Here is a 13,949-nt window from a genome sequence, read left to right on the forward strand (position 1 = left end):
CTGAGTTGTTTAATTGCCGGCCTTGACAAGGACTCATCATATTCCCTCGTTATTTCACCCCATTCCCTACCATATCCTAATTAATTGGGTGTGTTTAATTCTTTAATTGCAATCTTTGACATGAATTTATCAAGTTTCCTCATTGATTTATTTAATTTTAATCTCCATCATGACTCTAATTGAGCCCACTTAATTATTTCGTTGCAATCGTCAACATAAACTCATCGTGTTTCCTCGTTGACTTCTTTCATTGCATTCCCTACCATGTCCTAATTAATTGGGTCTGTTTAATTCTTTAATTGCAGTCGTTGACATGAATTTATCGTGTTTCCTCGCTAATTCATTGCATTAACTACAATGGACTCATTAATTGGGATAATTATTGCATTGTAATCATTGATGAACTCTTGTGTTTCTTCATTGACTTATTTCCTTGTAATTCCAGCAATTTCATTGTGATTTCAGCTATACAATCACTAATTGAGTGCTCAGAACTATTTAATTGCAGTCTTTGACACAAACTCATGACTTTCCTCGTTATGTCATTGTAATCTTCACCGTGTGTTTGCTAATTGGGCTCATCAAATTATTTCCTTGCCATATTTGACGCAAACTCATCATTTTTGTGCGTGGGGTTATCCTGCTCCACTCCCCACCATCTTCTCATTACCTTTGTGCACTGGATTAATTAATTAATTGGAATCATTTCCGCATGCTCATCTCTTGTGTGCATTACTTCGTTGCACCCTCTGCCTGATGAGTTAATTAATTGCAGCCTCATCAGCGCCCTCATGCTGTGCACACGTCAAACTGCAAAGTCTCAGATTTTGGGTTTTTTAATTGCAGTCTGTGCAGAGCTAATTGCTCTGGGAGAGTTTTAATTGCAATCATGAGGTCATCACCTAGGTGGAATTAATTATTTAATTGCAACCTCTTCCATGCAATCATCGCTTAAGGACCTTTAATTGTTTAATTGCAATCTCTGCAGCCTGCTCATCAATTATGGATAATCAATTATTTAATTACAATTTCCCTCATGCACTCATCACTTATGGATAATCAATTATTTAATTGAAGACTCTTATATATAAACAACACTTATTGGGAATAAATTATTCAATTGCAGTCTCTTTAATGTAATTAACACTTATTGGCAATAAATCATTTAATTTAATCCCTTTTATGTAATCAACAATTATTGGGAACAAATTATTTAATTACGTGTTTTTTTTTTCCATGTAATCATTGCTCAAGGACTTGGAATTATTTAATTGCAGTCTCTGGGGTCTGCTCATCACTTCATTATTCAACCATTTATTTATTTATTTATTTAATAATTCAATCATTTAATTGTTCGATCGTCCAATTATTTATTTATTTAATCACCCCACTGTTTGTTTATTTATTTATTTATTTATTTATTTATTTATTTATTTATCTGTCTATCTATTTATACAATTATTTATTTAATTGAACGGTTATTTAATTATTTAATTATTTAATTGGTTATTTGATTATCCTTTAATAAATTATTTAATTGAAGTTTTCACCATGTAATCATCACTTATTGGGAATGAATTATTTAATTGTGATTTCTCCCATATAACTATCATTTATGGACCTTGAATTACTCAATTGCAATCTCTCCCATGCAATTATCATTTGTGGACGTGTAATTAATTAATTGCAATCTCTCACATGCAATTATCACTTATGGACATTGAATTAATTGTAATCCCTCCCATGCAATTATCACTTATGGGCACTTAGTGATTTAATTGCATTCTCTCCAGTGCAATTATCACTTATGGATTTGTAATTAATTAATTGCAATTTCTCACATGCAATTATCACTTATGGGCATGTAATTAATTAATTGCAATCTCTGCCATGCAGCCTCCTCCCCTACAACCTTCCCGGCACGGAGCTTTTGTGCCCACGGTGCCTTCCCGCCCCCGGCCCCAGGTGTGGAGGCAAAAAATGGGTCCAGAAAACAGAAAACAGCCACGTTTCGGGGCTGCTCCAGCTGCTGAGGTTTCAGGCAGTACCAAAATAACTCGTTTTCTGCCCAGAAATAGCCCCCGCGCAGACACCTGGCTGGCTGCGCTTGGGTGGGCACCCGAGGCCGGGCTGAAGGGCTCAGCAAAAACTTCTCAAATTGGGGGTTTCCAGCCCAGAAGTGGGATGACATTCCCGCATTTTGGACTCAGCCGGCCCCAAAATGTTAAAAATTAATTCGTATTTAGGAAAAAATGGGAAAAAGAGGGAAAAAATCCATCTGATAGGTGTCTAAATGGCAAGAATAATAATCAACATCCCATTTTGATGAATATTAGTGTTAAAAAGTAGGAATTGTGTATTATTTGCATCAAAAATGTCAAGAAAAGGCAAAGAATCCTCATCATGGGGCCACAATGCCCCCCAGAATGAGTCAAATACTCATGTTTTGGGGCAAAGAAGGCATATAGAACCAAACACGAGCACATTTGGGGCAAAAATAGTCACGAAAGGGCAAAAAATGCCCCTACTGAGGTAATGAGACCCTGTATTTGGAGGAAAGATGGTCAGAAATGGGAAAATACTTTTATTTTTGGAGTCTGAATGCTCAAAAAAAGGCAGAAAAATGTCCGTATTTGGGATCCAAATGGACAAAGGGGCAAAAGGATTCCAGTCTTTGGCAAATTCTTTAAGCCCAAATTCCCTTCTCCAAGCCCAAATTCCATTCTCCGAGCCCAAATTCCATCCTCCGAGCCCAAATTCCTTTCTCTGAGCCCAAATTCCCTTAACCGAACCCAAACTCCCTACTCCAAGCCCAACATCTTGCACCAAGCCCAAAGCCAGGCTCCCCTCGTCGCCTTGATGGCCACTTTTTCACCCAAATATCAGCAAGTTTGGGTCTGTACGTTGAGTTTGGGGGCAAATATGGAGATATCTTTGATTTGGACATCTATTTTCACAAAATACATGCAGATTTCGGCCATTTAGGGTTCTTTACTGCAGCAACCATCACAGAATGGGTTGAATATGCCAAAATTTGGCTACACCTGGGCCTTTTTATGTTCACCCTTCGATGGTTGGACGATGACTCTGCTCCGCCAGGTCAACCACAAGGCTGTGGGCAACCACGATGTTGGATGAGTCCGGAGGGGGCCGTGTGAGTCCCGGGGGGTCCCTGACCCTGGTCTGCAAGGGCTCCGGATACACCTTCAGCAGCTACTACATGGGATGGATCCGACAGGCACCCGGGAAGGCGCCCGAGTTCGTCGCGAGTATTAACAAGGATGGTAGTAGCACATGGTACGCGTCGGCGGTGAAGGGACGCTTCACCATCTCCAAGAACAACGGGCAGAGCACGCTCACCCTGCAGATGAACAGCCTCAAGGCCGAAGACACCGCCACCTACTACTGCGCGAAAAGTAGTAGTAGTTATACTACAGCTCCTGGTAGTGATATTGCTGGTGGTACTGGTGCTGGTTACATTGATGGTGGTGACATTGACAATGGTGGTGGTGATGTTGACGGTGTTGGCATTGATTGTGGTGGTGATGTTGGTGGTGGTTGTGGTGGTGCTGGTCACATCGCTCATCTTGATCACCCAAAACCCCAGCATTCCACCCCAAATAATTTGCTGAACCCAACTCATTCCATTGACCCCAAAGTACTGAACTAAGCCCAAATTTCCTGCTTGATGGCCCAACCTTGCCCCGGGGGGTCCCTGACCCTGGTCTGCAAGGCCTCCGGCTTCACCTTCAGCAGCCACCACATGGGATGGGTGCGACAGGCACCCGGGAAGGGGCTCGAAGCAGTCGCGGGTATTTGGAGTGATGGTAGTAGCCCATGGTACGCGTCGGCGGTGCAGGGACGCTTCACCATCTCCAGGGACAACGGGCAGAGCACGCTCACCCTGCAGATGAACAACCTCAAGGCCGAAGACACCGCCACCTACTACTGCGCGAAAGTTGATAGTAGTAGTTATAATTGGGGTTATCGGATTGATGCTGCGGGTGCTGGTGCAGCCATTATCGCTACTACTGCTGAAAATACCCACGATGAATTTGACTCTGCTGGACACCCTGCCTGTGTGAACGCTGCTGGTAGTGGTTGGGGTTGTAGTAGTGCCAGTGTTGGGGGTGATGCTGTTGGTGATGTTGGTGTTGGTGTCGGTGATGTTGATAACACTGATAATTATCATCGTGTTGATGATGTTGAGGGGGTTGATAATGATCATAGAACCACGGACTCATAAAAACTAGAATTTTGGAAAGAATCTACAAGGTCACCTACTCCAACCATCCTCCTATCGCTACTACTACTCACTAAACTACTAAGTGATGATGATGTTGATGACGATGAAGGTGTTGCTCACGCTGATATAGATCGTTATGTTAATGAGGCTGATGGTGCTGCTGCCTTCATGCCTGGCAAAAGGAAAGGGCCTGGACACAAATTCTCCTGGCCACAAGAAAAAAATCCATCAGCACCACCAGCTCTGCCCGTTGTTCCTGGAGATGGTGAAGCGTCCCTTCACCGCCGGCGCGTAGTATGTGCCACTACCACCACTGCTAATATCCGCGACCCACTCGAGCCCCTTCCCGGGTGCCTGTCGCACCCACTGCATGTTGTAGCTGCTGAAGGTGAAGCCGGAGCCCTTGCAGACCAGGGTCAGGGACCCCGCAACCTGAGCCCACCGCTCTCTGTCCTTCCTCCCCAGGGCTGCGGGCGGCCGAGACCTTGGATGAGTCCGGAGGGGGCCGTGTGAGTCCCGGGGGGTCCCTGACCCTGGTCTGCAAGGGCTCCGGATACACCTTTGGCAGCTACCAAATGGGATGGATCCGACAGGCACCTGGGAAGGGGCTCGAATACGTCGCACAAATTAGCAGCACTGGTGGTAGCACATGGTACGCATCGGCGGTGAAGGGACGCTTCACCATCTCCAAGAACGACGGGCAGAGCACGGCCACCCTGCAGATGAACAGCCTCAAGGCCGAAGACACCGCCACCTACTACTGTGCGAGAGCTCCAAGTGGTTATGGTGGTGGTGCTCCTGGTAGGATTGATGGTGCTGTTGATGCTGGAGCTGCTGGTGACACTGGTTGTGGTACTGGTCATGCTGATGGTGTTGGTGATGGTCTTTGTGATGTTTATGATGGTCCTCGTGAGGCTAATATTGTCAGCCATTAACACCACAAGCACTACCAGCACTACTACCACTCCAAGCAGTACCAGCTTCTCTCGCGCAGTAGTAGGTGGCGGTGTCTTCGGCCTTGAGGCTGTTCATCTGCAGGGTGGCCGTGCTCTGCCCGTTGTTCCTGGAGATGGTGAAGCGTCCCTTCACCGCCGGCGCGTAGAATGTGCTACTACCAGTACTGGTAATAGCTGCGACGTATTCGAGCCCCTTCCCGGGTGCCTGTCGCACCCAAAACATGTTGTAGCTGCTGAAGGTGTATCCGGAGCCCTTGCAGACCAGGGTCAGGGACCCCCCGGGCTGAGCCCACCGCTCTCTGTCCTTCCTCCCCAGGGCTGCGGGCGGCCGAGACCTTGGATGAGTCCGGAGGGGGCCGTGTGAGTCCCGGGGGGTCCCTGACCCTGGTCTGCAAGGGCTCCGGATACACCTTCAGCAGCAACAAAATGGGATGGATCGGACAGGTGCCCGAGAAGGGGCTCGAGTTCATCGCACGTATTAACAGCGATGGTAGTTACACAAACTACGCGTCGGCGGTGAAGGGACGCTTCACCATCTCCAGGAACAACGGGCAGAGCACACTTGTGCATTAAATGTGTTCTAAACTTTGTAATCGGTATGTTTTAGCCTTTCATGGCTTCTTTTGCCCCACATAATTAGGTGTTTTGTTGAAAAGTCCTTGGGCACGAATTTTCCTTACCACGGCCAGGTTATTCTGCAAAGTCAAATTCATTGCCGGTATTCACAGCAGTGGTAGAGGTACAGGCTGCAACAATACCAGCAGCACCAGCAGCACCATCAATCTGATAAACAGCACCACCACAATCACTACGAGCACATTTTGCACAATAGTAGGTGGCGCTGTCTTCGGCTTTGAGATTGAACATCTGCAGGGTGACAGTATTCTGCCCGTTGTTCCTCGAGAGGGTGAAGCGTCCCTGCGACACCCCCGAGTAGCTTTTCCTACTACTATCGCTTTTAATGGTGGCAAGCCACACGAGCTCCTTTCCTGGCGCCTGTCGCACCCACATCATGGTGTAGCTGCTGAAGTCAAAGCCGGAGGCCTTGCAGACCAGGGTCAGGGACCCCCCGGGACTCACACGGCCCCCTCCGGACTCATCCAAGGTCTCAGCCGCCCGCAGCCCTGTGGAGGAAGGACAGAGAGCGGTGGGCTCAGCCTGGAGGATACTTGACCCTTTTCTGCAAGGGCTCCGGATACACCTTCAGCAGCAACGACATGTATTGGGTGCGACAGGCACCCGGGAAGGCGCTTGAGTGGATCGCGACTATTAACACTGGTGGTAGTTACACAGGCTACGCGCCGGCGGTGGAGGGACGCTTCACCATCTCCAGGAACAACGGGCAGAGCACGGCCACCCTGCAGATGAACAGCCTCAAGGCCGAAGACACCGCCACCTACTACTGCGCGAGAGATGCTGATAGTTATGGTGCTGGTGCTCCTGGTTGGATTGATGGTGCTGTTGATGCTGGAACTGCTGGTTACACTGGTTGTGGTACTGGTCATGCTGATGGTGTTGGTGATGGTGTTTGTGATGTTTATGATGGTCCTGGTGACGCTAATATCGTCAGCCATCAACACACCAGCACTATCACCACTCCAAGCACTACCAGCATAACTTTTCGCGCAGTAGTAGGTGGCGGTGTCTTCGGCCTTGAGGCTGTTCATCTGCAGGGTGAGCGTGCTCTGCCTGTTGTTCCTGGAGATGGTGAAGCATCCCTTCACCGCCGGCGCGTAAACTGTGCTACTACCACTGGTACTAATACCCGCGACTGCTTCGAGCCCCTTCCCGGGTGCCTGTCACACCCAGAGCATGCCGTAGTTGCTGGAGGTGAGGCTGGAGGCCTTGCAGGAGATCCAACAGGTCTGGAAAGGTCCCAGACAAGGATTTTGGCCGCAGGACAGACGTGGGCTGCAATAGGGTTTGTACCGTGCGGCTGAGCCCACCGCTCTCTGTCCTTCCTCCACAGGGCTGCGGGCGGCCGAGACCTTGGATGAGTCCGGAGGGGGCCGTGTGAGTCCCGGGGGGTCCCTGACCCTGGTCTGCAAGGCCTCCGGCTTCACCTTCGGCGACTACAGCATGTTCTGGGTGCGACAGGCACCCAGGAAGGGGCTCCAGTGGGTCAAAGATATTAGCTATGATGGTAGTGACACATACTACGTATCGGAGGTGAAGGGACGCTTCACCATCTCCAAGAACGACGGGCAGAGCACGCTCACCCTGCAGATGAACAGCCTCAAGGCCGAAGACACCGCCACCTACTACTGCGCCAAAGACTATCGTGGTGGTCAGGCTCTTGATGGTGCTGGTGGTGGTGTTGACAGTATTGGTGCTCTTCATGATGATGATCATGGTGGCGTTGGTGCTGGTGCTGTCCATATTCATGGTGAGAAGAGCTGCGGGAAGTAGGGAATAGTTGTATCGGGTGTATTCCCTGGGCCATGAACAATGCCAGCAGCAGCAGCAGCACCATCAATCTCAGCAGCATAACTACAACCACCACTACCAGCACGTTTCGCGCAGTAGTAGGTGGCGGTGTCTTCGGCCTTGAGGCTGTTCATCTGCAGGGTGGTCGTGCTCTGCCCGTTGTTCTTGGAGATGGTGAAGCGTCCCTTCACCTCCGAAGGGTAGTATGTTTTACTACCATCGCTGTTAATAGTTGCGACCCACTCGAGCCCCTTCCCTGGTGCCTGTCGCAGCCAGTACATGTAGTAGCTGCTGAAGGTGAAGCCGGAGCCCTTGCAGACCAGGGTCAGGGACCCCCCGGGACTCACACGGCCCCCTCCGGACTCATCCAAGGTCTCGGCCGCCCGCAGCCCTGTGGAGGAAGGACAGAGAGCGGAGAGCTCCGTTGACTTATTACGAATTAACTCAATGCAATGAAATAACCCAGGGTAGAAAACGCAATTAATGCCCTCTTGAGCGCCTTCAAATATGCAGCGTCCCCACAGCACCCCTTCCCTTCCCCACCATGAGTCCTCGGCCTCACGCCTTCGCCCTCCTCCTCCTCCTGGCCGCCGTCCCAGGTAGGACCTGGTCCCGCGGAGGCTGCCGGCGGCCCCGGCTCCCCACGGCCGTGCGGGGGCCCGTGCCGTGCGGCTGAGCCCACCGCTCTCTGTCCTTCCTCCACAGGGCTGCGGGCGGCCGCGACCTTGGATGAGTCCGGAGGGGGCCTGGTGAAGCCTGGGGGGTCCCTGACCCTGGTCTGCAAGGGCTCCGGCTTCACCTTCAGCAGCTACGGCATGGGATGGATGCGACAGGCACCCGGGAAGGCGCTTGAGTACGTCGCGAGTATTAACAGTGGTGGTAGTAGCACATTCTACGCGTCGGCAGTGAGGGGACGCTTCACCGTCTCCAGGGACAACGGGCAGAGCCTGTTGTTCCTACTGATGAATGACGTCAAGGCCGAAGACACCGCCACCTACTACTGCGTGAAAAGTACTGATGGTTATCGTATTGGTGGTGACGATATTGCTGCTGCTGGTGCTCCTGGTGATCTTGGTGCTGGTGCTGGTGATGTTAATACTGTCAGCCATCAACACCACCAGCACTACCACCACTCCAACCAGCACCATAACTTTTCGCACAGTAGTAGGTGGCGGTGTCTTCGGCCTTGAGGCTGTTCATCTGCAGGGTGAGCGTGCTCTGCCCGTCGTTCCTGGAGATGGTGAAGCGTCCCTTCACCGCCGACGCGTAGTCTGTGCCACTACCACTGCTGCCAATACTCGCGACGTACTCGAGCCCCTTCCCGGGCGCCTGTCGCACCCATGCCATGAGGTAGCTGCTGAAGGTTGAATCTGGAGATGTTTGGGAGTACCCATGCACTGCAGCGAGCTCTGTTTTACCCACACTATCACAGCATTTTGTTCCAAAAAATAAAGTATTTTCCCATTTGTGGCTACTCTTGCCCCAAATAGAAGGACGTGTTGCCTCTTATCCATACTCTTATCCTCCATATGGGCAATGCTTTTGCCTTTTCATGGGTATTTTTGCCCCAAATACAGACCTGTTTGGCTCTAGATGCCCTCTTTGCCCCAAACATTTGCACCTGGCTCATTTTCAGGGGCATTATGGACACACGATGGGGGTTCTTTGCCCTAAATGGATATTTTTCAATGCAAATAATACACATTTCCTACTTTTTAACACCACTTTGAATGAAATTGGGGTGTCGATTATTTTCCTGGCCATTGACGCACCTATCACATGGATTTTTTTCCTCCTTTTCCCTTTTTTCCCAGAATACACGCATATTTTTAACACTTTGGGGCCAGCTGAATCCAAAATGTGGGAATCTCGTTCCACTTTTTATATGAAAATGCCCAATTTGAGAAGTTTTTGCTGAGCCCTGCAGCGCTGCCCAGCCAAGCGCAGCCAGCCAGATGTTTGTGCGGGGGCTATTTCTGGGCAGAAAAACGAGTTATTTTGGTACGGCCTGAAACCTCAGCAGCTGGAGCAGCCCCAAAACATGGCTGTTTTCTGTTTTCTGTGTCCTTTTTATAGAGATTGCAATTAAATTACTCAGCATTAATATTAAATAATCCATCCAATTAAATATTTCCATGTCGTAAGTGATCAAGGATCACGATTAAATAAATAAAAGATCCCCATGAATTAGTGCGTGGTAGAGAATTAAATGAAATACAGAAGAAATGAAACAAATGCTTGTCAAAGATCTAAATTTAATGATTCCACAGGCACAATTAATTAGAACATGGTGGAAAATACAAAAAAAAAAAAATCAAGTTTGTTGAGTTCCTTGTCTTCAGGAAAGAAACATGATGAGTTCCAGTCAAGAATCAACCATGAAATAATTGAGTGCATGCAATTAATTATTGCATGGTGTGGAATGCAATGAAATAGGCCAAGGAGGATACGTGATGAACGACCCCTCCCGGCACCTTCAAATACGCCCGTCAATAGCATCCCAACAGCACCCAGCACCCCTTCCCTTCCCCACCATGAGTCCTCGGCCTCACGCCTTCGCCCTCCTCCTCCTCCTGGCCGCCGTCCCAGGTAGGGCCCGGGCCCGCGGAGGCTGCCGGCGGCCCCGGCTCCCCACGGCCGTGCGGGGGCCCGTGCCGTGCGGCTGAGCCCACCGCTCTCTGTCCTTCCTCCACAGGGCTGCGGGCGGCCGAGACCTTGGATGAGTCCGGAGGGGGCCTGGTGAAGCCTGGGGGGTCCCTGACCCTGGTCTGCAAGGCCTCCGGCTTTGACTTCAGCAGCTACTACATGAGATGGGTGCGAGAGACGCCCGGGAAGGGGCTTGAGTTGGTCGCGAGTATTAGTACCAGTGGTAGTTACACATGGTACACGCCGGCGGTGGAGGGACGCTTCACCATCTCCAGGAGCTACTGGTACAGCACGCTCACCCTGCAGATGAACAGCCTCAAGGCCGAAGACACCGCCACCTACTACTGCGCGAGAGCTGCTTACGGTGGTGGTATTTATGGTCACGCTGATCAGATTGATGGTGCTGCTGGCATTGCTCATGGCCTACAGAAAAGCCCCGACACAACTCAACCCAGCAGGTTCTCCACCCAGAGCTCTTCTCACCATCAATATCAAGAGCACCAGCACCAATGTCACCATGATCATCATCATGAAGAGCACCAACACCAAGATCTCCAAAACCATCCTTGTAAAGAGCACCACCAGCAACACCTCCAACATTACCAGCATCACCACCAGCACCATCGAGACCCCAACCACCACAACAGTCTTTGGTGCAGTAGTAGGTGGCGGTGTCTTCGGCCTTGAGGCTGTTCATCTGCAGGGTGAGCGTGCTCTGCCCGTCGTTCCTGGAGATGGTGAAGCGTCCCTTCACCGCCGGCGCGTACAATGTGTCACTACCATCATTGTAAATACCCGCGACTCTTTCAAGCCCCTTCCCAGGCGCCTGTCGCACCCATCTCATGCCCCAGCTGCTGAAGGTGAAGCCGGAGGCCTTGCAGACCAGGGTCAGGGACCCCCCATGCTGAGCCCACCGCTCTCTGTCCTTCCTCCACAGGGCTGCGGGCGGCCGAGACCTTGGATGAGTCCGGAGGGGGCCGTGTGAGTCCCGGGGGGTCCCTGACCCTGGTCTGCAAGGCCTCCGGCTTCACCTTCAGCAGCAACGAAATGTTTTGGGTGCGACAGGCACCCGGGAAGGGGCTCGAAGTAGTCGCGGGTATTTACAGCAGTGGTAGTCCCACATACTATGCGTCGGCGGTGCAGGGACGCTTCACCATCTCCAGGAGCTACTGGTACAGCACGCTCACCCTGCAGATGAACAGCCTCAAGGCCGAAGACACCGCCACCTACTACTGTGCCAGACATGATCGTGCTCCTGCTAGTGCTGCTGGTGGCGGTGGTGACTGTGATGTTGACAGAGGTGTTAGTGGTGGTGATGGTGCTAGACATGATGATGCGAGGCGGTATGGTCGTGGTGGTTGTTGTGGTGATAGTGCGTGAATCTGTAACTATCAGCACCACCAGCACCATTAAGATGACTGAGACATCAATCAACATCATGAACACCTTCATCAAGATCAACGTCACCATTGCACAATTAACACAACAATATTAACATCACCAACACCAGCACCAGCACCAGCAATATCATCAGCACCAACACCATAACCATCAGCACTTTTCGCGCAGTAGTAGGTGGCGGTGTCTTCGGCCTTGACGTCATTCATCAGTAGGAAGAACAGGCTCTGCCCGTTGTCCCTGGAGACGGTGAAGCGTCCCTTCACCGCCGGCGCGTACCATGTGGTACCTCCATCGTTGTTAAAACCTGCGACCCACTCCAGCCCCTTCCCAAGCGCCTGCCGGATCCATGCCATGCTGAAACTGCTGAAGGTGAAGCCGGAGCCCTTGCAGACCAGGGTCAGGGACCCCCCAGGCTGAGCCCACCGCTCTCTGTCCTTCCTCCACAGGGCTGCGGGCGGCCGAGACCTTGGATGAGTCCGGAGGGGGCCGTGTGAGTCCCGGGGGGTCCCTGACCCTGGTCTGCAAGGCCTCCGGCTTACACCTTCAGCAGCTACCCCATGCAGTGGGTGCGACAGGCACCTGGGAAGGGGCTCGAGTGGGTCGCGGGTATTACCAGCAGTGGTAGTTACACAGTCTACGCGCCGGCGGTGAAGGGACGCTTCACCCTCTCGAGGAACAACGGGCAGAGCACGCTCACCCTGCAGATGAACAGCCTCAAGGCCGAAGACACCGCCACCTACTACTGCGCGAGAGAGGCTTACAGTGGTTGTTGTAATCCTGCTGAAATTGATGCTGCTCCTGGTGCTGCTGGTGACATTTGCTCTGGTGCTGGTCGTGATAATCGTACTGGTGATGTTACTATTTTGACCCATCAACACCACGAACACTACCGCCACACCAACCACTGCTCTAACCTTTCGGGCAGTAGTAGGTGGCGTTGTCTTCGGCCTTGAGGCTGTCCATCTGCAGGGTGAGCGTGCTGTACCAGTAGCTCCTGGAGATGGTGAAGCGTCCCTGCACCGCCGACGGATACTCTGTGTAACCACTATCGCTGCTAATATGTGCGACGAACTCGAACCCCTTTCCGGGCACCTGTCCGATCCATCCCATTTTGTAGCTGCTGAAGGTGAAGCCGGAGCCCTTGCAGACCAGGGTCAGGGACCCCCCGGGGCTCACGAGTCCCCCTCCGGACTCATCCAACGTCATGGCCGCCCGCAGCCCTGTGGAGGAAGGACAGAGAGCGGAGAGCTCCGTTGACTTATTACGAATTAGCTCAATGCAATGAAATAACCCAAGGTAGAAAACACAATTAATGCCCCCTTGGGTGCCTTCAAATATGCAGCGTCCCCACAGCACCCAGCACCCCTTCCCTTCCCCACCATGAGTCCTCGGCCTCACGCCTTCGCCCTCCTCCTCCTCCTGGCCGCCGTCCCAGGTAGGACCTGGTCCCGCGGAGGCTGCCGGCGGCCCCGGCTCCCCACGGCCGTGCGGGGGCCCGTGCCGTGCGGCTGAGCCCACCGCTCTCTGTCCTTCCTCCACAGGGCTGCGGGCGGCCGCGACATTGGACGAGACCGGAGGGGGCCTCGTGAAGCCTGGGGGGTCCATGGCTCTGTTCTGCAAGGGCTCCGGCTTCACCTTCAGCAGCGTTGGCATGTATTGGATGCAATAGACACCTTGGATGGGGCTCAAGTTCGTCGCGAGTATTTACAGTGATGGTAGTGGCACATACTACGCGCCGGCGGTGGAGGGACGCTTCACCATCTCCAAGAACAACGGGCAGAGCACGGTCACCCTGCAGATGAACAGCCTCAAGGCCGAAGACACCGCCACCTACTACTGCGCGAAAAGTGCTGGTAGTGGTTATGGTTATGCTTATGCTTATGAGTTTGATCGTGCTGCCTGCAATGGTGCTGCTGGTGATGTAGGTTGTGGTGTTCGTCATGATGGTAGTGTTGGTGCTGCTACTGGTGTTGGTGGTGTTAATGGTGTTGGGGATGTTGAAGGTGTTATGGCTCTTCATGGTGTTGGTGCTGTTGATTATGTTGGCCATGGTGACGATGAAGTTGATGAAGGTCTTGGTGGTCTTAATACTGCTTGTGAATGTGATAGTTACATATTCGAGCGCTATCACCACTCCAACCACTGTCACGATACCACGATACTCTCTCTCCTCATTATGACTAGCATCATCATCACCGCAAACACCTCTATCAACAGCGCAGTCACCATCACCACCAGCAGCAGCAGCAGCACTACCTGGAGCACGATCATGT

The 13,949-nt window shown here is 51.6% G+C and overlaps 4 gene segments (V, D, J or C); 2 read left to right on the forward strand and 2 right to left on the reverse strand.

Moving 5' to 3' along the window:
- Positions 1 to 3,127: 3,127 nt before the first annotated feature.
- On the forward strand, positions 3,128 to 3,670 carry LOC116501616. The segment is given in 1 exon segment: positions 3,128 to 3,670. A coding segment is annotated over 1 exon segment (543 nt).
- A 3,970-nt stretch (positions 3,671 to 7,640) lies between these two features.
- On the reverse strand, positions 7,641 to 8,175 carry LOC116501617 (the record flags this gene model as incomplete). The annotated part of the segment is given in 2 exon segments: positions 7,641 to 8,020; positions 8,157 to 8,175. Coding segments are annotated over 2 exon segments (399 nt in total), but the record flags the coding sequence as incomplete, so codon positions are not given.
- LOC116501618 lies at positions 8,174 to 8,819 on the forward strand. The segment is given in 2 exon segments: positions 8,174 to 8,228; positions 8,335 to 8,819. Coding segments are annotated over 2 exon segments (540 nt in total).
- Positions 8,820 to 11,738: 2,919 nt separating this feature from the next.
- LOC116501619 lies at positions 11,739 to 13,058 on the reverse strand. The segment is given in 3 exon segments: positions 11,739 to 12,011; positions 12,769 to 12,896; positions 13,040 to 13,058. Coding segments are annotated over 3 exon segments (420 nt in total).
- Positions 13,059 to 13,949: the final 891 nt, after the last annotated feature.

The sequence above is a fragment of the Aythya fuligula genome, unplaced genomic scaffold, assembly GCF_009819795.1.
Source record: "Aythya fuligula isolate bAytFul2 unplaced genomic scaffold, bAytFul2.pri scaffold_54_arrow_ctg1, whole genome shotgun sequence".
Lineage (NCBI taxonomy): Eukaryota > Metazoa > Chordata > Aves > Anseriformes > Anatidae > Aythya > Aythya fuligula.